The 27,451-nt window shown below is 47.0% G+C and overlaps 3 protein-coding genes across 8 annotated transcripts in view; 2 read left to right on the top strand and 1 right to left on the bottom strand.

Annotated features, from left to right (window-relative positions):
• Positions 1-3,832, top strand: part of PARL (presenilin associated rhomboid like) — a 52,511-nt gene extending 48,679 nt beyond the window's left edge. For both annotated transcript variants that reach the window (XM_025913096.2, XM_025913093.2), the window contains 2 exons: positions 120-217; positions 3,507-3,832. In XM_025913096.2, coding sequence (XP_025768881.1) covers positions 120-181 — 62 coding nt within the window. In that variant the 3' untranslated portion in view covers positions 182-217; positions 3,507-3,832. The remainder of the gene's footprint in view (positions 1-119; positions 218-3,506) is intronic.
• A 3,370-nt stretch (positions 3,833-7,202) lies between these two features.
• MAP6D1 (MAP6 domain containing 1) lies at positions 7,203-15,082 on the top strand. Its single transcript, XM_025914060.2, has 3 exons — positions 7,203-7,642; positions 12,250-12,367; positions 12,871-15,082. Exons 1-3 carry the CDS (start codon positions 7,266-7,268, stop codon positions 12,949-12,951), a joined length of 576 nt encoding a protein of 191 aa, XP_025769845.1. The 5' UTR covers positions 7,203-7,265; the 3' UTR covers positions 12,952-15,082.
• Positions 15,083-16,182: 1,100 nt separating this feature from the next.
• Positions 16,183-27,451, bottom strand: part of YEATS2 (YEATS domain containing 2) — a 114,149-nt gene continuing 102,880 nt past the window's right edge. For all 5 annotated transcript variants that reach the window (XM_086674847.1, XM_025913583.2, XM_086674849.1 and 2 more), the window contains 8 exons: positions 27,039-27,141; positions 26,061-26,134; positions 24,207-24,286; positions 22,917-23,118; positions 21,149-21,375; positions 20,164-20,238; positions 19,355-19,428; positions 16,183-17,938 (listed from right to left, as the gene is read on the bottom strand). In XM_086674847.1, coding sequence (XP_086530973.1) covers positions 17,830-17,938; positions 19,355-19,428; positions 20,164-20,238; positions 21,149-21,375; positions 22,917-23,118; positions 24,207-24,286; positions 26,061-26,134; positions 27,039-27,141 — 944 coding nt within the window. In that variant the 3' untranslated portion in view covers positions 16,183-17,829. The remainder of the gene's footprint in view (positions 17,939-19,354; positions 19,429-20,163; positions 20,239-21,148; positions 21,376-22,916; positions 23,119-24,206; positions 24,287-26,060; positions 26,135-27,038; positions 27,142-27,451) is intronic.

Genomic DNA, 27,451 nt, shown 5'->3' with positions numbered 1-27,451 from the left:
AAGTGCTGGGGACAGTGGTGATATTTTTACATTCATTGAATTCTTGCCCTTAAATTAGAAATGTCAGTGCTGGAGGAATCAAAGTTGTACCAGTTCTGTTCTCTTTTGCTGACTTTCAGGCCCTAAAAGCCATTATTGCCATGGATACAGCAGGAATGATCCTGGGATGGAAATTTTTTGATCATGCAGCACATCTTGGGGGAGCTCTCTTTGGAATGTAAGTTTGAATATAACTGATCGCTACACTGCCTTCTTAGGTGCTCTCCATCCCCCCACCTTAGGAAGGTAGAGCAAGGCAGTTAACTGTGTGAGGGAAGCAGGAGCAGGTAGAGTTAGGAGGGTGAGAAAACTTCAACGTGGTTTGCTTTGGCCTTGCCCACTTTCACCATGTGAGGTGGGAGGAGAGAGGATCGGTCCTGCCCCAGCCTTAGTTGTTGGTAGAGAGACTATGCCTTTACTCTGCCCTTAACCTCAGTTTAGGATTGAGGTGAGCGGTCAGGATTCCTCGTGAGTGGTCAGGATGCCTAGCCCTGCTTGGAGACCGTTTCCCAGCCCCTGGTGTGTGCTGTCCTCTTCTTTCCCTGCTCTCAGGCCTCCTCTCTCCTGCCACCACTCACACCTGCCTGTCGTCGGTGCTGGGCAGACAGATAATGGACACTCTGCCTGTGGCAAGTGTGTAGGTGTGTGCTGTCTGAATTAGTAGAGGCTGGGGATCATAAGCCAGTGTTGACCACTTACTGGGCACCTTCTTCATGGCAGGCTCTGAGCTAGTGGTTTACATTCCACTGTTATTCCTTCCATTTTACTGATGGGACACAGGCCGGAAGTGATCTTCCCGTGGTCAAACAGCTGGGAGCAGAGCAAAGATTTAAACCCAGATCCAAAGCCCTTCCCGCCCCCGTCACACCAGATTGAGTACAGTAACACTGTGTTCACAAGATCTTCCATTTCTGCTTCAGACCACAGACTTTTGCCTAAAACATAGTAGTGCTGGAGTGACTGTTGCAGAAATTGCTCAGAACTCCTGGGGCCCATCTGACCATGAGAGTAATTGTCTATTCTGATATGGTGGCTCCCCTGATAGACTGTCTTTTCCTGCATAAATGTTGCCTTTTGCCCTTACTCGATTTTTATTTTCTTTCATGACAATAGAAAACTGAAGTTTTTTGATTAAAAAAAAAAAAAAAGAAAGAAAAAGAAAGAAAAATCTATTCTAAGTGGAGCAGTTTTGCCCAGTAGGCGGTGGAACTAAATGCCATTATGCCATTTATAATTTTCAGTGATGATTAAAGAATAGCATATGTGAGTTCTAGCTTTAACAGCAGCACATTATAAATAGTAGAAACTGACCTGGTATTACAGTATGAGAAACATAAAGACTTACGAAAAAGAGTTCTGTTTTATGAACTCTAAATTTATCTCTCTGGATCCTCCCATGTATACTTAAAGGATCTTCTCCCCAGCAGGTTTTTATTCTTCTGAACTATAATTAGATGACCTTTTCCATTCTGAAAATAATTGGATCAAATGTATTTTAAAGTCCATGATCTGAAAGGCAAAGGAATCCTTTCTCTTTGCTGTTTCTAATTTCAACTCCTTTCATTTACTAGATCTCAGTCCTATCCAAAATTCATCTTTTCTAACATCTTTAATTAGACTTATAAAGCAAAAGATTTAGAAATCCTTAATAATGGTAAAGATTCCATTAGTTTCATCCTGCATGTTTCCTTGACTCTGTGTCCCTCACCAGGTATTAAGGTCTTCACCTTGTACTTTTATAACAATAAGAGCCAACATCCATTGGCTATTTGCTGTGAGCCGAAACCTAAGGCCTGACTTAATACTCTTAAGTCCTGTGAGGTATTCCATTTTATAGAAGGGAAACTGCTTTGAAGAAAGGAACTGTTGGAGGTCACACAGCTGGTCCTTGAAGAGTGGAGTTTCAGAGTGAACACTAGGCTGTGAGGCTGCCGCAAAACAGGGGAAAAAAACCCAAAAACTTAGAAATTAGTCATTTTAAAGTGTTTTCCTCATTTTAATTTAGCCAAATGACCTATTTGAATTTCTAGGTACGATTGGAATAGTTTACCTGTAACATTAAAGTATTTAACTCTCTGCTTGAAATAAGTGGGTTACAGAGATTTGGGAAGACATTTTATTAATGGAGCGTTCCTGACAAATGATTCATTTCTTGCAAGAGTTTTACGATTGCATTTGAATCTTAGGTAATCCTTTTTCTGTTGTTCTAAGTTCCACACAGAATTTGACTAAGTCTGAAAGAATTTTGTAACATTCCTGTTACATGTCTTTTTTTTTGTTTTTCAAAATTTTAATGGTGACTATTTTCATGTTCGTATTTTAACTAAGTTTAGTGAATATTAAGATTCAAGTACTGTATGGTAAACATACTCAGAATATTAAAAAAAATCAAAACATTAAACTGCTATTCTGATACTAATCTAAGCCATTTAAATAGAGCATTTTTTTTAGTCATTTGGGGAGATGCAAAGAACAACACAGTCTGGTCTCTGCCTCAGGGAACATGAAATCTGTTTGGGCAAAACAGGGCAGAAATAAAGGCTTCAGTCATAGTAGCTTTCAATAACAGCCATTCCACATCAACCCCACCTCCTCCAGGAGGCCCCCTCAGCCTTCCCCTAGCCCAGGAGAAGAGGAGGTAGATGCCCCTGAGTTAGCCTTGCAGCCTGTGCTTCCCTCTCAGGTAGAGCTCCTGGTCTTGTAGTACCTAGGCCCATGGGCATTTAAAGTCAGGCCCTTTTCATTGGACACTGAACTGTGTGTGCTTGAACTTACAGCAGGTGCTCCCTAGACTCCCCAGCGGTGGTCTGGGTATAGCTTTCAGAGGCAGATTTAGGTTCTCTGTCTTAGTTCTGTTGATTCCTAGTTGTGCAGCCTGGGCAAGTTACATTACTAAACCTGTTGGTGCCTTAGCTCATTGCTTCTGGCTGCTGTGTAGGCAGTTTTTTAACAGCAGAATGGGGATTGGAGCTATATTTTAAAGGGTGGGCAGAATTTGGATTAGCAGATGACCCTTTGTGTAGCCAGATGGATGATGAGAAGCATTTAAACTATTAAAGCCATCATTAGTGAACTCTAATTCTGACATTTCATATACTTCATGTAGAAAAAAGAGTCCAGGCTTAGAATCTGTGTGACCTTCAGGTGAGTCCTTGATCAACCACTTAAAAGCTGTTAGCCCCTGAACCAATTGCTTTTTCTGAAAGGAGGTGAGGCTTCATTGCAGTGGTGAATCAAAGGTAGTGTGTGTCACACACAGTCCCATCCCACTTCGACCTTTTACATATTCCATATTAAAGGTAAATCATTGATCTCCATCAAATAAATTCATCAGCTATTTTAATAAGCAAGATAGTAAATGATAGTGGCATTCAGTTTTATATGTCAACTTGATGTCATCATTATACTTAACATTTGTATGTCCTACTGTTTGAATGTTGAACCTAGTTTGTTTTTCTTTTCCCCAGATGGTATATTACTTATGGTCATGAACTCATTTGGAAGAACAGAGAGCCTCTAGTGAAAATTTGGCATGAAATGAGGACTAACGGCCCCAAAAAAGGAGGTGGCTCCAAGTAAAACTGGGGTTGGATGATCCTGGTGCATGTGGCCCATGCTGCCTGGAGAGCCCCAGGAATACGCTGGCCCTGGAGTGACCACATCTTTGCTCCTGCCTGGAAGACACCCAGCATCTAGCTTTCCCAGTATTTTAAACTGTCCTCAGCACATGTCTTACTAGAAAGTGAATTATGACAAAGTTGTGAAATAAAGGTTTATATCTCTAGTTTGTAAACAGAGGGTGTGTGTCCCTTTAGAAGAGTACTCATGGTGCCCTGGAATCTTTGCTGTTAGTTGTTACAGTTGACATAGTTTAAGCCGTGGACTTGGCAGGAGTGCACAGGGAAAGACATGATATTCACAAATGCAGGTGTTTGTGCTTTGGCCTTCTTGCATTTCTGCTTACTCACCTACCCCTTTCTTTGGTTGGTCTACAGGTTTAAAAAAAAAAACAAACGTTAAGAGTATCTCCTGTCTGGCTTGGTCTGAAACAACAGCTGTAGTATTTTCTACATTATCCCAAGAAAGGTAATGTTTTCTGGCAGTGAGTGGCATATACAAAAAGCTATTTTTAGGCTTTGCTTTCTAGGTTAAAATTGTAGCTAAATTAAGAGTTAGAAGGAACTATCACGGATAACCCAGACTTGAATCTGAGCCTGACTGCGTCTTACATTTGAAAACGTACACTCTTGAACTGAAGCATCTTACTGAAATAGACAGTGGTCATTGTAACAGCTTCACTATAGCAGAACTCTTGTTGCCCTCGTGATTGAAAATTACTTCTAAGAAATGCCTTTTGAATTTAAAAGTATTTGTTGAGAAGATTTACAGGAGAGTTTTCAGTCTTCCAGTGGCCTTGAAAGGTAATGCAAGATCTTGCACCTTGCATGGGAGAGGAGCACAGCCATCTGTATTGTATGGTGCTGGGCATGGAGCATTGGGCTGTAGGGAAAGGAGTCGTGCCACCTCACGTGGTGTTGAGAGCTGAATGGCAGTATGTGCCTGCACATAGGAATTGTCCAGGATTGGGCGATTCTTTATATTTTTCCCCCAGATTCTTCTCTAGTATGAAGTGCCGCTTTTTACCAGGCAGAAGGGATTCTATTCTAAACTAATATCACATCCAGGAGAGAGTTTTTTAACCCAACCCTCATTTTGCCAGGAAGGAACCAGGGTGGCTGCATGTGGGAACTGCTCAGGGTCACACTGCTGTGCTTTGACATTTCTGACTACATTATGCTAACAACCCTGTGACATACAGATGAGGCAAGAAGCATTTTTCAGAGTTGGGATGGGAGGCTGAGATCACATGGACATTCCATATGGAGTCCACAGTGACATTTATGTCTTGCTGTGGGAAGGCTAGGAGCACAGGCCATGAAAACCCGTCTCTTCCTGCTTTGTGATGGTTAGGGAAGGAACACTGAGAAGGTCAAGTCCCTTAAATCACTTCTCTGTCCATAACATACCTCAGTGCTGGAGGCTTTGAACAGCCCAAGTGCCATTGTCTCTGTGAATGGCATTGTGAAGGGTCAGAGCCCAGCTCTGGAAGCCCCAGCCTTACTGTCTACAGCTTTGGCGCTGGTCCCTGCTCTTTGCCCACTAGGGTGTTTGCTCACTTTGGCTTCTCTGCTGACATGTGAGCACCCGAAGGCTGTGCTCCACCTGGCTCCTGTGCCTCTCAGGCCGTGCCGCCTCTACTGGTCTGGGAAGTGTGGTGTCCCTAGGGATGCAGCTCTTCTCTCCCTGCACTTCCCCTGGCTTCAGTTTTCTTCATGAGCATGTCTTCTGAGCTCCAGGCCCACAGACCACCTCCGTCCTCAGTACGTGCATCTTCTGCGTGCCAGGTACGGTTTCAGGTGCTGAGACCCCACTGCACAGGCTGGCACCTCAGATATCACTCCTGGCTTTAAGGGGCAGTCTCACCAACTGGAAGCCAGAGACAGAGCCATTCTAGATTTCCTTCCCTCATCTCTTATTTCTAGAATCTAATGCCCCTTCCATTTCCAGTGCCTGTGCCTTAGTTCAGTCCCTTGTCTCTAACCTGAACTGTTGAGACTGTTCTCCAGCTGGTCTCTAAAATTTCCTTGTGTGTCTTCATCTGGCCACATAGTGCTAAAACACTCCCGTCCTTCTCTTGTGTCCCCCGTGAAAAGCTTTAAGTGTGGCTCCTGAGGCTTGCCCGGTCCCATCTCTGCTGCCTTTTGCTGAACCTCCCGACCCCCTACCCTGCATTTCCACCCTGACCCAGGGCCCCTCATTACAGGTGGCGAGGCCAGCCTCCCCACCCTCTTTCCACTTGCCTTAATCCAGTTGTTGTTGCCCTACTACACTTAAACTTCTGGGGGCCCCCAGCATTATTCCAGGCACATAGAAGTGCTCTTGGTTGGTTGATGAATGAAGAAATAGAAGAGCTGCCTTTTTTTTTTTTTTTTCTTTTTCCTGCAGGATGGAATACTGTAGTCACCAAATGTCCCCACTGGCTAACCCTGGGCCCTGGAGCACAGAGGTCACACAAAGACAGCTTACCCCACCCAGGGAGAGCAGGTGTGTAACCTCCCAGTGTCTCCAGTGTGCTTCTCTTGGGTTATGGTCTGGTAGGGCAGCTGCCCTGTCACCTGCTGTGACTGGAAGCTTAGAGAGGCGATGGTTTGGGAGAGGAGTCCTGACTGGTCAGGGCTGTACTGCAGTTCTCTTTTCTAAGGTGCAGACTGGATACTGTCCAAGTATATGCTTGAGATGGAGCTGTGGGTAATTCATTCTCTTTCAGTAGCTTAATTAGTCATTGCTCTGCAGTGCACGTTGAGGTCACAGGTCAAATGCTCAGGAAGTCTATTGTGTGGCCAGGGAGTTCCTTCTGATGCCCTGTCATGCTTTAAACAGACTGACCTTTAGCCTGAAGGATTACCCAAACTTTGCAATAAAAAAAGAATGCCCGCAGGAGGGAAGAGAATTTTTAAAGCAAAATGATCAAAGATTTGTCGGCAGCTTTATAATACTAAACCCTCTGTTGCCGTGCTTTAAAATTAGGAATCTTAAAACCCAGGGAAAGGTCAATTGAGGGCTAATGCCAGTTCTCAATGAAAATTGAATTGGTTGTTACAAATTTAGCACCGTAAAGGCAAACAGTGACTCACTGGCCGATTCAAACACGTGTTCTCTGGGAAGCGTGGCCCCACGTCTGCCCTGTGATCCCCGCATCGTGGCACCTCGGTTCTGTGCGCCCGCCCGCAACTCCCCGCGGAGCAGTCGAGCACAAATGCAGGACCGCCACCCTGGCAGGTGCGGACTGCGGTCAGCAAGGCATCGTTGCCACCCAGCCCTCGCTCTCTGCGAAGCCAGGTCCGATTTAGAAGACAGCGTTAAAGGGAACTTGATTAAATTATGAGACCTTCAAGTTGGACGCTGGTAAATTCCTCCAGGCAGTTTCGGTTGCCTCCGCTCTCCCTTAACCCCCTCCCCTTCTCTGCGCCCATCCGGCCGTGCTCTTCCGCGGCTGTAGCCCAGGCCAAGCGCTGTAGCCGAGCCCTCCACCCTCCCCGGACGGCCACCCCCAGGCCAGGGGGCGGCGCTGCGGCGGCGCGGGGAGGGCCGCGGGGGTGGGGACGCCGGGCGGGGGCGGTGCGGCCGGGAGCGCGGGGAGCCGAGCGGCGGGCACCGGGGCCGGCATGGCGTGGCCCTGCATCAGCCGCCTCTGCTGCCTGGCGCGGCGCTGGAACCAGCTGGACCGCTCCGACGTGGCGGTGCCGCTGACCCTGCACAACTACTCGGACCTTGAGAGCGAGGAGCCGGGCCCGGGCGGCGGCGCCTCGCGCAGGGGCCCGTCCCCTGCAGGCGCCCGGGACCCTGGCCGGGACGTGCCACTCACTCAGTACCAGCGGGACTTCGGTGTGTGGACGCCTGCGGGGCCCAGGGATGCGCCGCAGGGGCGGGGGCCCGGTGCGAGCGGCCGCAGGAGCAAGCCCCCCACGGCCCCCAGCCGGGGCGTCTACGTGCTCCCCATCGGCGACGCGGACGCGGCTGCAGCGGTGACCACGTCGTACAGGTATGGGGCTGCAGGCAGGGGAGTGCTTGGAGTCGGGACCCGGCGGTGGGAGGAAACAAGCCGAGAGCCTTGAGGACCACGTTGGGTGGGAGGGAGGAGGCGCCTGGAGCCCCCATCGCATACCACTCCGGGAGGCGGCCTCGGAGGCCATCCCCTTTGGTCCCAGAGCACGGGAGGCGTCGCCTTTGCTGCTCCCTGACCAGCCTGAGTGAATGAGCGAGCATCTCTGCTGACAGGGAGCTCACTACCTCGCTTACAGCCCGCTCTCCTCTCGGGCAGCCCTGTCAGAAATACCTGCCTTCCACTGAGTTAAATCTGCTTTAAGTTCCACCAAGTGGGCCTAACCATAGGCAGGGGGCGTGCAGGCCAACTGCGTGAGCTCCCTCTGGCCAGTGTACTGTGGACTTAGGAGCTCCCAGTAGGTGGTCCCCGGGATCTCATTGAGTGCCCGAGAGCCAGTGACTTGGCCTTCGCTGAGGACAGATCTGTGGGTCCACCCTGCCCCCACCTTAGCTCTGCCCCTGGACAACTGAGGGCTTCCTTTTTTCTTTCTCTTATTACAAAAGTAACATAAACTTACCATAGAAAAATTGGAAATTATAGACATTACAACAAGTTAATACTCCCTTAATCCTACCCAAACTGGTAGTTCTTTCTAATCCTTAACGTTTGTGTATATCCATTTGTAATTCTTCTATGGTTAGATCCTTACTGTACACATTTTTCCATCTATTTTGGGTGTCTGTGCATGTTACTAGATGTTCTTTTACAACGTGAATTTAATCGATGTGCAGTATTTTATCCTAGGGATATACTATCCACGTATTGATATGTCCAGTTATTAATCTGCTGTCGTATCATTGAATATTTGGGATGTTTCTAATTTGGGACCATTGAAAACACTTTCTTTGATCCAGTACTTCGTTTCCAGGAGTTTTCCATACAAGTATCCTTGAAGGTGGGGTGGGAGCTAAGGAGCATACGGTATGTTGCAACATTGTACCGCAGAAGATAGAAACGGTCCCACTGCCCTACTGATGTAGGGGCTGGTTAATTATAGCCCAGAGGATGGGCTACTGGGAGGCCTAGAATGTACTGATAGCAGAAGATCTTGGATGGGTATGTGTCAAAAAAACCCACAAAACCCAGAACAGTGTGCTTCTTCTTTGTGTTTTTAAAAAGGGTATTGATATACACTTATCTGCTCAAATAAGCATAGGTTATCTCTGGATGGATATGTGAAAAAACAAGAATCTTTGGAGAGAGGCAGAGTGGGGAGAAGGAAGGGATGTTGCCAGGGGTGGAAGGGCACTGAGTGACTTTTCATTCTCTGAAGAACTGTTTATTTTTAAACATGTACACATACTACCTTTTAAAAAAGTTTTTTAGAGGAAAAAATAACTTCTGTGATAAGCATCCTTATAGCTGTCTTTACTCTTATCAATTTCATTAGTATAAACAATTAAAGGGGCAAAAAGGTATGAACTTTCTCTCTTAGTCTGTTGTTGATTTTGAGAGGGAGACAGAGCGAGTGGTGGAGAGGCAGAGAGGAAGAGAGAGAATCCCAAGCAGGTCCATGCTGTCAGCACAGAGCCTGATGCGCGGCTTGAACCCACAAACTGAGATCATGACCTGAGCTGATACCAAGAGCCCAGGCGCTTAACCGACTGAGCCATCCAGGTGCCCCAGTTTTATTATTTTTAAAATCAAAGATGTTAAGGTAGAATTTCCATACAGTAATTTTCAAGATATGTAGAACATTCTATCTCCCCAGAGGTTCCTTCCTGGGCGTGCAGTTTTTCAGGAACTTAATAGGGGAATGGTAGTTGCAGGATGAGTCTTGAGTTCACTGATGCATGCTCTAGCCAAGCTGCCGAAATTCACAGGGGAATGTCAGGGCAAACACGGAGTCCAGCTCAGGCCCTAGCCAGGCTGTGGATGGTTCTGACTGCTGTGTGCCAGGCCCGGCTGGAGGGGCCTGGATGGTGAGAGGTCTGGAAGGCCAGAGGGCCTGGGTGTGCACCCCTTCAAATGGCTGATGTTCCAGACCTGGAGCAGGACCCGGGGCAGAGCCCGTGGGGAGCTAGCTTCAGCTCAGGGAAAGGAAGAGCTTTCTAATAATTCGCATGGAAGGAGGGTGGTGTGAGCTGCCTCGGGTGTGCTGAGCTCCTCCTCACTGGGAACGTTCAGGCAAAGACTGGGCTTTTAGAAGCGGCCCCTCACTTGTCTTAAGCAGATGGTGGGTTTGGACGTCTTGCTGGGTCTTCCCAGCTCCAGTAACGCCAAAGGTACCAGTCGTTATTCTCTGCTTAGCACGTACCAGGCACCAGGCTCAGGACCTCCTCCCATAGATTATCTCCCCAAGACCTCACCCCCCAGATGTTGCCGCCTCTGAGCCCCTTAGTTTCTTGAGGTGTCCTGCAGTGGTGGAAAGGTATTGCCCAGAGTTGGGACTCACTGGAGCTCTGGTTTCCTGGGGTATAAACTTGGCGGGTCACTTGGTCTCTCTGACCCTTTCCTTGTTTGTAAAACAGAAATAGCCAGAGCTTGGCTCCCTAGGCCCCCATATCCCAACTCTGGCCAAGACCCACGACCACTGCTGAACTTGGTTTCCCCAACACCATGCCAGCTGACCTCTGGGACCCCTCACCTCCCCACTCTAGGGCTTGACGTGTGCAACTCCATCCTGACTCTTCCTCGTAAGATGCATGTTATCTGAGCAAACGGTTTGAAGAAATTCAGTAGGAAAAGTAACAGATCCAGGGAATCCAAAAATACCAGAATATTTGTGGCCACTCACCAGCCCCTGCTGCTCCTGTGAAAGCTGATCTGCCTCACTTGCTTGCCCAGATGGGTGCAGGGAATCTTGCTCTCACAACCAGCCTGGGTCTCTCCTGAGAAGTTCCCAGAGCCTCCCCTCTGGAATTCTCTCGGTGCCATTGGCACCTTTGGCCCAGATTCTAGCTCCACCCACTCTAGAAGATCTCTTTCCTCAGTCATCCTCCTTTATCCTTCCTTGGTGAGTCAAAGGGCCAAACATTGAAGTGCCCAGCACGAAGTTTCATCATAACCTTGTACACGTGGGTCAGTAGCCTTTTTCATGAGGAAACTGAGGATCAGAGGAACGAATGGCTTTGAAGCCCTGTTGGGCTGAGAACTCAGGGCTCTCGGTGTTGCCACAGGTGGCCCCTGACCCTCAGTGGGGTGCCACCGCCAGGGTGGCTGAGGCCCAAACGAGCTGGATGGGAACGGAACCTGGTCAGGGGAGGCGCACGGTGTATGTGGCTGTGTTCTTATTCTTTGCCAGAGCCATTTCTGCCTGCCTTCTCTCCCAGGCAGTCACCCGGTTTCTGAGGTCCCTTCTCCATCCCACTGCAGTCTTTTCTCACTGGTCTCCAGCACCAGCCTTGCCCCAGGAACAGCCATGGGCATCACTCTCACTCCTGGCTCTGGTCACTTTCCATGTTGGGACCCCTGCAGCCACCGTAGGGTGGCAGGCTTAGGCTGCCAGGCCCAAGGCTCAGCTCAGTTTGGGGACAGAAGGGCACGCCCAGGGGAGGACCCGTTTCCGCAGGAGAAACAGAATGGCAGATGGCTCAGGCAGCTGGTCTTTGGAACCTTGCAGCTTCAGAAGCCAAAGTGATGTGATAGGACCCTGGCCCCACTTGCCTCCTGGCACCCCCAAGTGCTGACTGTGGCCAGGCGCAGCTGCTCCCTCCATGAGCGGCCTGCCCAGTGGTGTCCAGCTGTGCTGCTGCCACCAAGGAGAAGAGGCAGCTTTGTTGACTTCTGGGCCTGAAACCCAGCCAGGGCTGTGGGTGGGATGAGACAAGAATGGACCCAGCCCACATGTGGGTGCTGCCCCTGGCCAGCTGGACTCTCTCCTATAGAACATTGCCTTGGCCAGGTGCTCCTATGGACACAGGAGGTCTCTGCCTTCTTGAGCTTTCTAGCAGGGGAGTTGATAGAATTAAAGAGGGCTTTTTTGTGTGCGGAGGAATTGAGGAATTAAAGCTTTATCAAAAAATGCACTCCGGGAACATGGAGCTAATCTGTGCCTGCCTTGTCGCTTCTGTCCCGGGAGCCGCCCCCCCCCAACCTCCCCACCACCTTCCTTCCCGTACGCAGGCAGATGTACCCATGTGCACGGTGCCATGCAAGAGCCAGACCGGCTTGTAGTTTTTTGAGTCACCCCTCCAATCTGTCCTGTCTTTGTAGGAGTTAATAAGACAAATTATTAAAACATAAACATGATACTCTTGTTTTTCCTTCTCAGTTGGAACCAGGTATGGAAGACTTTTGCTGTGCTGGGTGCTGTCTAGGCTGGCATCCTGTGGATGTAAGGGCCACCAATGAGCTGGGGACCGACCATCATAGGTTCTGGGTGGCTTGGAGACAAAACAGGAAGCACTGAAGGAAGAAGGGCTGGGACGTGGTTTCTGATGCCCAGCACCTACTAGGTGCTTGCGTCTGGATCCAAAGCAGGATTTTAGCAGTGGAGGTTAGCCAGGGCATTCCAGGAAGCACGGGACAATGGCAGTGGCCTCTGAAGAGTCAGGAGGGATGACTGACATTGTGCAAGGGGGGGTCCGTGTTCTCTGTTGCAGACAGGAATTCCAGGCTTGGACTGGAGTGAAGCCATCGAGATCCACAAAGGCAAAACCCACCACGGTCCTCACAACCCACAGCTCCGGCTGGGACGGCAGCCCTGGGGTCAGCTTCCAGGTCAGGCTAAACTGGTGCTGTGGGGCAAGGGGCTGGGCTCCTGGCTGCACCGGGTGTGAGAACAGAGGCCTTTTCCCCAGGGTAGGGACTGAGTCAGATTGGATGGTGCAAAATGTCATTATAGCCACGGACAGCACTGAGCACCCAGTCATCCCCCAACAGAGAACCAAGATGGTCCTTTGTTGCCAGCCAGGTGGGCATCTCCCTAGTGCTGGCTTGAGTGTCCCCTCCCCTCCTAAATCCATGTTACCCATTACCAGTGAGGACTAGCGATGAGCCTTCCAAGTCCCTAGCGTTTGTGTGAGAGGAGATGGGAGGGAGGTGATTCAGGCCTCAGCAGAATGGAAAGTCCTTGCCCCCTGCATATGTTTCCCCTTGGACCCTTTAGGTCAGCAGTCTCAACTCTTGGAGGACAGGAGGAGGGAATTTTCTTCCTGGAACTGGGGGAAGAGGGAAAGTTGATGGAAAGGCACACTGATATGGGGCCACATTTCATTTTTCAGGCTACTGCGGGGAGGAAGAAGTTCACCCCTAACCCGTCAGCCATCTTTCATGCTCCTGCTCCCCGGATCCTCAACGTGTGACTGCCACCAAGGAAGAGTGCCATAGTGGAGTCGGAACACAGTGCTGCTGAGATGGGGAATGGGGTGAGATCTTGGGACTGGTCCCCTGCTGTCCCAGGGGAAAGGCCTGTCTTTTGCTGCGGGCACCACTCTCCCCCACTGCCACCCGGACTGCAGGCCTGGTGCAGAGCAGAGGCGCAGATGGACATGGCCCCACACAGCTGGGCTCTGGGCCTCAACCATCCTCTTGTTCCTCAAGGCGAGTATAGAAGGCTTCAGATATTTTTTAAATTGCCTCTTTTGGCCACCCTTCCGTTTTTAAATCTGAAGAACTTAAGGATCAATTCTGCTGTGAACTGAATTGGTCCACGGGGGCTGAGGACTAGGGACAGAACAGTTGCTCAAAAGAAACCAGTAAGGTCCACCTTCTTGTTTTCCCAGGCTGCATGGTAACTTTGTAACCTATGGCCACCCACAGTACTGTCCTTGGATATTCCTACAAATGGCCCCACCATTCAGGTTGTAGAAGAAATCTTAGGTAATCACCTGCATGTGACTCATGATGCTGAGTAACCAGGATGACATTTCCAAAAGGTACAGAGTATCAGTTATATGGTTTCAATTTCAAAGACATATTTTAGGGCCAAGATGACCCTTACATTTTAACAAAAGGTTTCTTGTGCTGAGTGCTTTAAGTACTGAGTGAATGACATTTACCTTGGGGCTTCTGAGCCCCATAGTTTATTACTAATTCCAGTTTTTTTCCCTTAACAGTGGACTAGAAGGGAACATGGTACACACCTGCTAAGCATTGGGAGCTTTTTGGGGTAAGAAGTGTCATTAGCCTTACTCCCTGAGAGACTGCGAGTGTCATCTCTACCAGCCCCTGGACTCCCACCGTGCTCTCTCAGTCACAGGGAGCTGTGAGGAAGCAGCTGTCGTCTTTGGAAAGCTGCCTCCTTTCCCAGGAAGTCCCAGCCCATGTGGCCACAGGGAGCCAGCCTGGCCCGGGTTTGCACAGCAGGTGGTCAAACCTTCGAAGGAGTTTCTGCCCCTTCTTATAGATTAGGGTGCACAAGGTAATGGCAGTTTTGGGTAAAGGAAACTCAAGGATTTCCCTTTGGATCTTTATCCCGCTCCAGCCCCAAGGGGCTCTGGCGAACATTTACGTAAGCAGCCCGCAGTGGCACTCAGGTTTCACAGCCCCTGAGAGCTGGAGGGAACCTGGTCCCTCAGAGGGGCTAGCTCTGGCTGGCACAGCCTTCCCTCAGTCCTGCAAAGGAGATGCTCTGAATCATTTTAAAGCCAGAACCCAAATCATATGCTTACACAAAGAGTTCCATTATTTCAGACTTCATTGGTTTGCATGTTAAAGGTTTCTGAGGGAAGAGACTGCCTGCTGCTGTGCATTCTGTGGGAAATGAACAGATTAACCGTACAATCTGATTTTACTAAAATGCGAAAATGCACTGTTACGGTTTGTTATTTCCTTAATTATAAACATGGAGCACCTTCTCATATGTCTTTATCCTCCTCTTGGTAATAAGGACTTTATCAACTACTGCTGGTTGACCCTTGGAGGCTTGCAAATCTTAGGGACTCCCCCTTGGGACTGCCCTCCACACTGGCGTTGGATGCAGTACCTCACGGAGATCACCACCCTCCCCGCAGCCGAGCCTTGGTGCGGTACCTCAGCGGGGTAACAGGGGCCTGCCTCTGGAAAGCATAGTGCGTGCCCAAGGAACCTTTCTGGAACGTACCAGGACAGCTTTTCACAAAACCCCCAATCCAATCATCGTCCTCACCATACTTCATTAGTAGATCTGGGTTCTGAAGAAGGAACTTCCTCCACCCATGCTAGGTCTCAGTAAAGCCTGCCCTCATGTTACTGGAGTGGCCTTCCAAAGCACCTGAGACCGTAGTCTCACCTGTGTGGTGTCAACCCCTAACATGTCCTACACATCTATATAAACTAGATAAAGATAGAAAAATACATTGGAATACTAATGGTGGTTATCTTCGGGAAGGGGAATTATGGGTAACAAATTTTTTACACCTTGCTATATTTGCTAAAGTTTCTACATAAGCATTTTTGTATTAATTCTGTAAAGAGCAATGTTTTTAAAAATAAAAAGTTCAATCTGTTAGCTAATTTCAGCCAAAAGAGTTCAGAATCAATGATTCCATAACCAATGTTAGCACTGCCGGCAGCCGCCTTGATCGGCCTTGAGGATGCACCGTGAGGCCCAGCCAGAGGGAGGCCACTCCAAAGTCCTCACCTGCATTTCGATCCAGGTCTGGCCTCTGTTCCATGGTGCTTCAAAACTCAGAAAAACCATCGCAAATGGGAATACTCTCACACCTGTACTAACACCAGGATTTTAGGCCAAACTCCAAAAAGCAGCTTTTGAGAAAACCTTGACCCTGCAGCCCACCCTAAGGAAGATGGGGGAACCTCGCCTTTGGGATCAGCTCTGCCAGCCCTGTGCACACAGGCTTAAGTAAGAGGGAGTCTCCAACTGAGGTGGAGTGCCTGTGACACAAATCCCTGTCCCATGGCTCCGGTCAAAACTGTGGCTGAGGCACACACTTGGGACAGGAGCCTAAGCACTGCCCCTCTTCTCCTTCCTCCAGACACTTCACTTCCCTAGAGGCTGACAGTAAGTGAAGTCTGGTCCCAAGAAAGCCACGTACCTGGACTCCCATCACGTCCTTCCCTTCCGAACTTCTTGCCTTTGAAGAACCAAAGCTTTCAAAGCCCTTAGTTCTTACTAAGGGTGAATGTAAAAAGTGGTCAGTTCTGAAATATTTCTGCATCTTTGGTAATTTTTTTAGACATTCTGATAGCAGATGGTCACAGCAGGACTGTGTCACAGGAGTAACTTCTTCCAGACCTCAGCATAGACCAATTCTATCTTTCCGGAAAATCCAGTGTGCTGCTTTGTTAGACAATAGGAGCTGTTTTCCCTCTTGGCCTTGGCTTTAAGGAGGCTCTGAGCTCAATTAGGTAGTTTTCCTGTGCCCCAAAGCTGTCAGAAATAATTACTTCCACAGTCAACATGCATCTTCCAATTTTTTTTTTCAGATTTTTATGTAACTGTAATCCTTTATCTTGAAGAGCTGTAAATTCTTTTTGAAAGGAAGTGGAAATAATGTAAACCCACAAATACCTATACCTCTGCCCCATTGCAGCTCTCTCTGACTTAATGTAAGAACCCTACCAAGTGTAGTGTTCAAACTCCGAAGAACCCATCACAAATATTAAAAGATTTATTGCAGACTTCTGTTACACAATTATGTTACATGTTATGATACACATTTGAAACATCAACACATATGGGAACTATTAAATCATTTAATATTTCATTTGCAAAAAGATAATTACTTTAGGCTTCCATACATGTACTAAATGAACCTGTTGCCATTTGGACCAAATCTTCCTGTAAATCTGTCACAGTCCACTGCTGAATAACTCTGTGCACTTGCTCACTCACCTTGCTTGCAGCAGTTCATGTATAGAGTACCTGAGCCTTTATGTACTCAATTTTTTTTTTTTTTTACTAAGCCTGGGCCTCCCGCTGCCTTACCGAATAGATTTCCTTCTGCATCTGCAATCCTCAGATGTTGAATAAAGAAGTGCAGGTTTCTCAGTCACTACCCTGTCTTCCGTTCCTGACCCAAACGCCTACAGAACTCATGAAAATGTGAATTATGTTGGTTGGATAAGTTTGACTCACAGGTTTCAAACTTCCTCCAAGCAGATTCCCAGTAACAGAATAAATTCTTTCCTTTCCTTCGACACAGACTATGTTAGGAAGATTAGGACAGAGTATCTTTAATGGAACTGGACGTCACGCGGGGCACTGCAAACCTCCCTTCTTCTATTCACCTCTGCCACCGAGAGGGCTCCACATATGGATACAACGTATTCTCACTGCTTCTGAGCACTGACATTCCTGCCTCTTGGCTTCGGCAGTTATTTCTCTTTAAGGCACTCAGTGTTTCCTTGAAAAGCTTTTCTTCTTTGAAAAGACTGAATGGAAAAGAACAGGACACTAAATCCACTGACAGGACTTACGGTCCAAGCAGGCCTGCCCCAGAGGCTGCCCCCCACCAGGCACTCAACATGGGCTCAGTGGCAGGTGCTCCCGCATACCACTCTCCGCCCCGCACGCATGCTCGCAAAGCTGGTACAAGTCTGCCAGGTACCTGGAGTTTGTGGGTGTTCTCGATTACTAACATATTTTAAAAGCTTCCCGACTATAGCAAACCTCTCCCTGACTATGCTGGGATCTGTCTATCCCTGGACAGTTCTCTGAGCCTGGCTGTAGTAATGTTCCTGTGCTCCACAAAGACTTCTGCTCAGCGTGCAGGCTCCCAGACTATCTTATTTTCCACAAGGCATTACTGCTTCCTATAGCTGACTGGGTCCTCTGCACCACGGCCACCGAGTGCCGAAGCCCAGTCTGTCTCCAGAGGTTACCAGGTAACTGCTGGAACTGCCTGTAACCTCAGAATGGGTGAAAACCTCTGGTGCCAGTCTTATTCTCTGCCTACACTCAAGCCGAAGGTGCCCCTTGACGCCCAGAGGAGAGAAGGACCTGCTACACATGGCCTGGCCCAGCTCTGAGATTCTCTTTACAGAGAGTGAGCAAATGCCAGCTGACAGAGCACACATCCACTCACAGCTTCATTCTAGAATCAGGAAACAAGGTTCTGTCCTGAAGGGATTTGACCTGGGACTGAACTCTCTGGTGTTACAGAGAATTAGGTGGAGACAATGGTTTGGTAGCCATAATATTCTGAGGCACACAGAAAATAACCTCCTTCCCCAAAGAGGAGACATCACAGTTCAAAGCTTCGGCTACATCTTCAAATCCTGCTTTTCCGAGGGCATCTTCATTGATCTTCATTCAATATCCCCATGTGTTTATTTGTGAGGAAGTCCAGAAAAGGAATGTTGCAAATGGCCTGGTGGATGTTGCTCACTGTGATTTCTTTGGGAATCCTGTCGAAAAAACAAAGGATATTAGGTGCAATTTTCTCATTTAATAATTGAATTAATCCATTTATCAAGCAGACCACCCCGCACACAGGCCCTACTGGAAGGGGACAATGATGACACCCGGTTTAGGGCCGCATGGGGTGCAGAGAGGCCAGGTGCGTCCTCTCACTCGTTCTCCTTCCCTATTCATTTCTTTCACTTCGGCCAAGACTGGTTTGCCCTCTTCACTGCCAGCCCTCTTTAGGGCTCAAATCTGACTTCCCAGTCACAGGTATGAGATGGATTTCAAGAACTTGGTTGAGTGGGGAAAAAAGACTCTGAGGACTGAGGAAACAGGAAGTAAAGTGGACAGCACAACAGAATGTTTTTGTAATTCAATCTTAGACTAAAAGCTGAGTCAAAGGACCACAGTACCGTGGGCCCCTGTTTCTGTCTTGGGAAGATGGGAGGTGGAGTCCTGCCAGGCCAGTGTAATGTTAAATGTTCTCATCAAGAGCGCCCAGGCTACCCTGTATCTGCACAGCCAGGACCACGGCAGTGAGCGGGGGCCGCAGAAGGCCCTCAGCCCACTCTTGGATCTCATGCCGGGAAGGGAGCATTCCAGGAACTCCCATTTCCCCTTCCTTCTTTTTAAAGATGTCTTCCATGCTGCCCAATGTATTACATTCTTGTGATGTCTGACCTAACGGTCCTCTGATCTAGGCCTCTTCATGTCCTCAGACACTCATACATCTGTAAATTTTACAAATTTATGACACGCGTTAAGCATATATACTGGGATAAAATACTCGCTTCCTTTGAAAGGAATGCCAGGATGTGGAACAAAGAAAAGCCTGTCTGCCATTCTTCAGGGCCTAGGAAAAGGCAAAACTCCGTGTCCTGATCAGTGATAATTAGGGAGGCAGCAAAGCAGTGGTGAGCCTGTGGGCTTTAGAGCCAGTGAGGTCTGAGGTGAATGTAGGTTCTCTATCACACATGTGCAGGGAAAGGCAGGGAACACTAACTTTCAAAGCCCAGATTCCTGACTTCTAAAAACAGGGTTACAGTTCTCCAATGGAAAATAAATCAGGTAACATATGCAATGTGTGACTCCAACATCTGACACATAACAGACAGTATTATTATCTTTAATTGCAAAGAGTTGGTATTTGTTCAACTCTGTAGTGTTGGAACAGTGTGTCTGAAGTAGTGACTGGAAAGATACAGACCTTGGGGAAACAGTGAGCTTTCACAATGAGAGAGTCTCTCAAAATGACCAAGCAGACCCCTGAGCCTGTCTGCCTCTGAGAATGTCCCAAGCACGGCCACCTCCATCTCCAACTGGATTGATTTCAGTAAGTATAAAACCTTTGGATGGGCAACTCAACTGTCAGGAAAGATCTGTAAACCTAGTACCACGGACTAAAGAGGTAGGAGTACCTGTTGTGAGATGCTGTCTGGTATCCAACTGCCAAAGCCTGTCTCAGGATGTCGTTCACCAGCTGCTCTGTGGCCTATGACAGAAGATGTGATTACTCTCAGAAACGGCCACCTGCCTGCTGGTAAGAAGGGACACATCTGACCCCGTCCCATACACAAAACTTGGAAAACAACTGTATCTCAGGATCAAAAGTCCTTAAGAAAAAACTCAACGTTCAAGTAACAGACCACGAATATTAGCTCACAAAAATAGAGCCCAATATTCTGAGAAATTTTGAATGGGGATAACGTTCATTAATCAGACACTGTTTTTTAAGGAAAAAACAGGTGAGGGTTATTTGTGAGTGATATCTGCTGCGAGAGGGGTCCATCAGGAAAGGAGCTGCTTCCGGCCAGGTAAGGAAGCAATTTTGTCATCCTCTTGCCCAGGGAGGGCACGGCTGTGGTTATTTCTCTGTTGCTGTGACATGTAGAGAAAACCCAAGGCTTTGCTTTGAGAGCATGCTCACCTCAGAACGCTTCAAAAGGCACTAAGAAGTATCATTAGAGTGACACCAGCGCAAAAACTCTTGGAGATGCTTTAACACTCAGAAGACCCATGATTTAGTTCATTTAAAAATCAGAAGGAGGAAAAGAAGAGGAAATGTTAAGCCTGAATAAGATGAAATAACACATCTCCGATGTTCCATTTCTGCCTCTGTCCCTTATTCAAAACAGCGTGGGACCCAGACTATCCTGCCTGGCTGGCACCTCAGTGCTTCAGCCCCTGGAGGCAGCTCATGGGCCCTCTGCTACCAGCAGGCACCCACCTTTAAAATCATGTCCTCTACCACAGACGCATACACGTTCTTGTGAAGTGCCACGGGCTGCAGGGTGATCCCAATCTGGAAAAGGAGAAGAAAGCCATTTGTTCCTCCTCCTACCCTACAAACAACCTCTCTCCAAACAAGCACACTTCTTGGATACCCAAAGGGATGTCCAGTTGAAAGAATAACTCTCAAGCAATCTGGACAAAACTCAGGGGAAGTAACACAAAATGTAACAACTGGAAGAATACGCTATCCTATTTCTCTTTGTTTCTGAGTGGTTGTTAAAAAATACTATTATAATCCTGCTTTTACCCCCAAATCTCCTTCATGAAGATCATGGTCAGAATTGCCACGAATTCTGATAGTAGGATTAAGACACTGGAAAGCCTGGAATCAGACTTCAGGCCCTGTTTGCGAAAGGTGATGAACATATACCTGGAAACTGAGTCTTGTCCCATCTGGCATTTTCTCCTGTAAAGGAAGACTCTTCCCCTCTGGGTCCCAAGTACAGGTGACAGATGCTGAAGAGCAGCTGAGTTCCACCAGAGGAGGAGAGAGAACTCTCTCCAGTACCGCAGGGTAGTGTGTGTGCCACACCCACACCACAGGCAGGGCACGTGGGGGCTGTAAGATGTTAGGGCGAGCTGACCCTCTCAAGTACCACTTGGCAATATTACCGCGTGCCTCAGGAGGGAGAGGGCTTCTATACCGAGGCGAATGAGAGCAAAGATGAAAGTAGAAAGTGTCTACACCTAGCTGCCTCTGCTTTAGTTCCACGGCCAGCAAGCAACCTTTCCACATGTAATTAGTTTTCCTGCCCTGATGTAGCAAAGGGGACACCCAGAGAGCATAACCCAAGTCCGTCAGGCAGAAGTGACTCACACATTTCAGACAGGAAAGTCTGGTTGTCGGTTTATAAAGCTGAGGGTCTGAGCATGAAGCACCTGGTTTGTGACCAAAAAACACAACAGGCCACAGCCCCTACCTTCTGTGTGATGTCACCAATAAATTCAGACCCCAGTGTGGGTGGCAGGTACAACTTCATTTCTTCCTGCTTCTCTTCCTGTTCTTTTTTGACGTTGATCTTTAATGGCTCTGGGAGGCTGAGGATATCCACCTCCTCTTCATTCTCTGGCTCTCTTTTCTGGAACTGCTGTAGGTCCTCCAGTTTCCGGCAGAGGCTGTCCGCAGAGGAGAATGATGATGGGCACTCTAAATGAGAGGTACTTAGTCTCAGGGCAGTTGTGGTGGCAAAAGAAAAGGACTTTCCATCTCTGTAAGACCAACAGTCTGAGACCCGGAGAAGAAGGGATAAGTATCAGGGGAGCTGACCTTCTCTCCAGTTCTAGAATTCTATGGATCTGTAACTGTGAGAACTGGTGATTCATGAGACAGACAAGCACAGAGACCGGCATCTTGTGTTAATGTATATGTGATGTGACTGCAATCTAAGACAAAGCAGACACTACACAATTCTGACTTACGCCACCCAAAACTAGGCCATCCCCTCAAGCCCCAAATGCTAATGAGTAACTGATTTTCATATTTTAAATCTGGAAAACTTAAAAGTGCACAGTGAAGAAAATAAAAATCACCCACATGAGCACCTCTCACTGCTCAGAGGTTAAGTACTGTTAACATTTTCATTTTTAATAAGTCGATTTACACAAAGTCTAACAAAGAGTCTTAGAACTTGAAAGCCAGAAGAGGAGGACCTGGGAATCTTACAACGCATGCCTTTCACTTCAGGATAAGGAAGTGAGGTCCAGACCAGGCACAAGACGGGCTTAGGGGTGCCTAGCAGGGTGGTGGCAGGGCACCAGCTCCTGGCTTATTCTGCTTCACTGACTGGGTACTTACAAATTAATCGGCCATATTAACAGAAAGCATTGTATATGTAAAGTATGGTGCTTCATGTATGCCACCAATGAGGTATGGAGATAATCAGTATGGTTTCTGTCCTCCAAAGAACTTAGATATTTCTTTCTGACAAACTGTGAAGGTTTGATACTAAATGCTGCTGGATTTCAGAGGAAGGAGAGGTTGTCCTGCATGAGGGCTCTCTGGAAAGCTTCAGGGAGAACACTGAACTTGTGTCTCAAAGGTCTCCCACACTGTCCCTGGACCCCAGGCTCCCTCAGACTGGGAGGTGGCGCTTCTGCTTTTCTATATAAGTAGTGTAGGGCTGGGAGGAGAAAACAACCTTTCTTATTAAGGTGAAACTCAAAATATCTTTTATGCCCTGCTCCCACCCCATACAGCACAACTCTTGGTTTCTTTACCATAAAACAATTCATCCTGTCTGCAACATTATTAGTTGTTTCCAGCTGAGCCTCCAATGCCGGGTGCTGCACTTCCTAGCTAGGTCTGGAAATAAAGTAATGGATAAGGCAGCAACTCCATCTTCAAGGAGATTGGGTAGACTTGTCTACGAGTGGTTGCAAGGTTACAAAGGAAGGAGAAGTCAGTTCTATCTGGAGGAAAGGAGGTGGGTTAGGAAAGTCTTCAAAGAAGAAATGATCTAACTGTGTGCCTGCTGTATGTCACAGGCTGGAACATTCCTGGCTGGGGCAGGGGAGGACAGGACACACAGCTACAGGTGAGCAAATGCTCATGTTCTTTAAGGTGGCTCTTCAAGTCCTCTGGGGTTAAAGTGGTCCAAGAACCGTGGAGGGTGAAGGGATGAGAGCGTGTTCCACGGAAACACCTCTCGGGCTACTGATGGTGCCCAGTGAGCCCCACCGAAGGTGTACCTGGCTCACTGTCGATTTGGGTCAGCACATCCTCAATAGAGTCCCCGTCGCTCCTCAGTGTCTCAGGATCAGGTGGGGTGTAGCCATGGCAGCGACACCAGTGAGCAATGTGCTTGGTTTTAAGGGGAGTCAGGTGGTGAAATCTTGGATTCTTCTCCAGTATTTCTTGTAAGACTTTTCGCATTGTCATTGCTCTTTGCCACTTAAAAAAATATTTTTTTGAACCATAATTAATTTCAACTTAGCAATGTGTTAAAATAAATCATCCAACTGTAAATTACCATGCTAACTTGTCAGAATTATTTTTTTTTAAACCTGATTGTGCTTTTTAAAAGTTAAAAAATTTTTTTTCTTTAAATGTTTATTTTGAGAGACAGAGCGTGAGCAGGGGAGGGGCAGAGAGAGAGGGAGACACAGAATCCGAAGCAGGCTCCAGGCTATGGGCTGTCAGCACAGAGCCCGATTCGGGGCTCAAACCCACAAGTGAGATCATGACCTGAGCCAAAGCTGGACACTCAACTGACTGAGCCACCCAGGCACCCCTAAAAGTTTTTAAAGGAAGTAAAGGAGGGGCGCCTGGGTGGCTCAGCCAGTTAAGCATATGACTTCGGCTCAGGTCATGATCTCACAGCTCGTGGGTTCGAACCCCACATCGGGCTCTGTGCTGACAGATCGGACCCTGGAGACTGCTTTGGATTCTGTGTCTCCCTCTGTCTTTGCCCCCCCCCCCCGCCCCATGTTCGGTCTCTTATCTCTCTCAAAAATGAATAAACATTAAAAAAAATTTTTTTAAAAGAAGTCAAGGAATGTATATCAAATGTTTATGAAATAACAATGAAACTCCTAGGCTTTTCACATGGTCTCCTACTGCCCTTTTCCCCCAGTCTTCCCCAAACCCATCACACCAACTTCCTCAGAGCATGCCTTCACACGTGCCAATTTCTCCTGTAACCCCATCATCTGGCATAGGAGCTGCTGCATTGGAAGTACTCAACAAATACCTGGTTTCATTTTAATATACTGAATTTCATATAAGATTTTTAGAAATTTTTACCAATGCAGGATAAACAAGTAGACCTTTCAAAGGCTAGCTCCAAGTGTTTAAAAAATGAGATTTTCAATGGAGGAAAAAAATTCTACCACTAAATATTTAATAAAATATGTTGCAAATTCTGTCACTGTTCCAGAAGACAAGGTTTATGGAAGCAGCCTGAATGCACATGTGTTCTGGTTATTTTCGTCCCAGACTCAGTGGCAGCCTGTGTAACAAACAGGCAGACAAAGGATTACCTCAGCAGCTCTCCTTTTTCCAATGTTCCAGCCATAATACTGCTCCACAGACTTCGCAGAAAAACAGCTGGCATCTTCACCTAGAATGCACATATCCAGCAAACTCTATGAATAAAGTTGCTATGATTTAAATCAGACCTTATCTGCGAGGGATATGTCCCAAAGTTTCTTTAGACCTATTTATTGGATATACATTCCTTACTGGGCAAAATGGATATACAAAACAACATCAGTCTCTGGGAAATCGGCTTCTTTGGCAGAGCAACCTTCATGGCAGTCGACTACCTATTAAAATCAGTGGAGATGGCACTCCACTAGGAACATGAAGTCTGAGGTCTAGCCCTGGCCTTGCCATGAACTAAGTGGTGTCAGGCATCCTATAGCACCCCTCTGGCTTCAGTTCTCTGATCTGTAAAATGAGACCATTGGGACAGATAGTCTCTAACCTGCCTTCCAGTTCTAGTATTCTATATTTGTATCTAAGTTTTTAAAAAACATTTTTGGGGCACTGGGGTGGCTCAGTCGGTTAAGCATCCAACTTCAACTCAGGTCATGATCTCACAGTCTGTGGGTTTGAGCTCCACGTTGGGCTCTGTGCTGACAGCTCAGAGCCTGGAGCCTGTTTCAGATTCTGTGTCTCCCTCGCTCTCTGCCCCTCCGCTCGTGTGCAGTCTCTCTCAAAAACAAACATTAAAAAAAATTTTTTTAAGTAAAAATAAAAAACAGATTTCGGATTTTTTTCTGCCAGGCTAGGAAAATGTCCTTGAAAGTTTCTTTTGAACTACCTGAGAATGACCCCCCTGACTTCAACCAAGAAAGAAAGAGGTAATTTCTTTGCTGTTAGAAAAAAATAAGCAGGGCAGGCTGTACTTGGCCTGTCATTTTCATATTCCCATGAATGTAACATGATAATCTATTTCATCCCTTCCCTATAAATGTTTGCAAGGTGCCTGGGTGGCTCAGCTGGTTGAACGTCAGCTCTTGATTTCGGCTCAGGTCATGATCTCACAGTTCATGAGTTCAAGCCCCGCATCGGGCTCTGTGCTGATGGCACATAGCTTGCTTGGGACTATCCCTCTCTCTCTGCCCCTCCCTCCCTCTCACTCTCAAAAATAAATAAATAAACTTTAAAAAAAAAAAAAAAAAAAAAAAAGAAGTTTAAATGTTCGTACTCATCTTGCCCAAGAGCATATGCCTGAGTATCAACAGGCTATCTGCCCCCTAAAGGCAGCTGATTCTGTCCAAAGAACTGAGAGGCAAATTTTTCAGTCTTGTTGACGATGGGTAGTGACAGAACAGACTTCACTGTTGGGAGTCTTGACAATTGTGCATTTGTACAAAGTGAGGGATAGTGAGGGATAAAAGATTAATGGCTTTAGAGTCAGACCTAGGTTAGTATCCTCCCTCACTACCCATCGCTGGTGATCTTTGAGTAAGTTACTTAGCCTTGGTTTTCTCATCTGTAAAATGGAGATAATACCACCTATGCCACAAGAGACAGTAAATGTACTGAGCCTGCACAGAGTCTGGCACATTGCAGGCAAAGACTAATCTGCCTTAATAAGCATTAAAAACTAATGCAGTTTTATACAACAGATTTACTAAGATTTACATACAACAAATGTAAAAAATTCCTTCCATAGATCATAGTGTTAACAGTAAAAGGCCAACTGGTTGACCAAGATATTATGAATTCTAAAATCCTGCAAATGAACTATAGTTGTAACTAAAACCTCCTAAGATAACTACTACATCAGTATTAATTTACACTACAATATGATTTAAGTTGATCCAATAAACCAAGTAGTTCACAGCTTTAAAAATGCATCCATATATTCAGTATAATTATCTTACTTTTTGCAGTGATTAAGGGAATCTTCTTTACCACTGCTGTTAAGAGTTGCTGGATAGTCTCTAAATGGTCTATCCTGAGAATAAAAAAAAAAAAAATTAAGGTAGTAAACACACACAGTGGTTTCTAGCCACATATATACACACACATACGCACATACACATACACACATGAATTTATGTACATATCCTCTTTCCAAGGGAATTAAAACATAACCAATTGTACTAGGCAGGTCTTTCCTTTCATGGATAGCCTTTTAAACATAAACCAGATGAGACCCCAGGAATGGCAAATTACACAAATATGTTTAATTTTATGTTTTAAAATTAAATAATCACATACTTTTTTCAATTCAATGCTACTAGAGCAGAAAATTTTCTATATTCAAATGCCTATTCTTAGGGTTATTACAGCTCTTGCTGTCACCTATCATGTGAAAGTGGCTAAGTTTCTATTGTCCCCAGTAATTTGACATGCTTCAAAATACATGGGCAGAGGTGGGTTCCCAATTTGGAAATTAGAAAATCTCATGAAATGTTTTTAGAAAAAGCAATGACTGTGTATGGCCCATGAAAAGGCAGCTGTTTAAGTTAGGCAGGTATATGGATACTCAGACATAAAATGTATACACACCTGAGTAATTACCCCACAGAAATTTCATACCCAAGGATTCAGCAAAGAAAGTACATGTTGTCAAGCTCCACTGGAGGGAGATCTGTACCACCTGAGGCTTCCAAGGCAACAAATCCAGTGCCTCCCGCCCCCAGGTGACATCAGTGTATTAACTGAAGACTCCTCAGCTGCGCATCAAGCGGTAACACTTGTTCAACTGCACATGGACAGAAGGTCCCACCCATCAAGGGGCTTACTTCTATACACACACAACTCTGCACATACTCAGCTGTCACAGGAATGGGTTTTAAGAAGTATCATAAAAACACCAAAATCACAACTCCCTTAGAAAGGACTGAAATAATTACTTAATGACATAGTTTCCCAGTTCAGAACTTTCTTCTGTTTTCACTGGTGTCTGACCCTCCTGAGAGAGGCAGCCTGGCCCAGGCGTTTCTGGTTCAGTCTTTACTACAAGGGAAGAGCAACAAAAGAGAGCTGTAAGCCTTCAATGATGGAAGGACATGTGCAGGCAGAAACAAAAGCTCTTCCACTGAAACTCAGGGAGGAAACTGCCACAGCAGCTGCTGCAGAGACACAGCCAGGGGACTGAGATGGCACCCATCATCACAGGATCAGCAGACAAGGGAAGAACTGTTACCCTGGGTCTCAGGGGGAGCAACTCTAGGCTCATGACAAGGCAGGCAATAAAATGGCTTTTTATATATTTCTTAAAGGGCCAACCACACCACTATGTGAGATCCCCCCCCCTTGCGTGCGT

Source organism: Puma concolor, chromosome C2 (genome assembly GCF_028749965.1).
Source record: "Puma concolor isolate L17-30 chromosome C2, mPumCon1.1.hap2, whole genome shotgun sequence".
Lineage (NCBI taxonomy): Eukaryota > Metazoa > Chordata > Mammalia > Carnivora > Felidae > Puma > Puma concolor.
The sequence above is the reverse complement of the archived record's forward strand: the minus strand, read 5'-3'. Positions and strand labels throughout refer to the sequence as shown.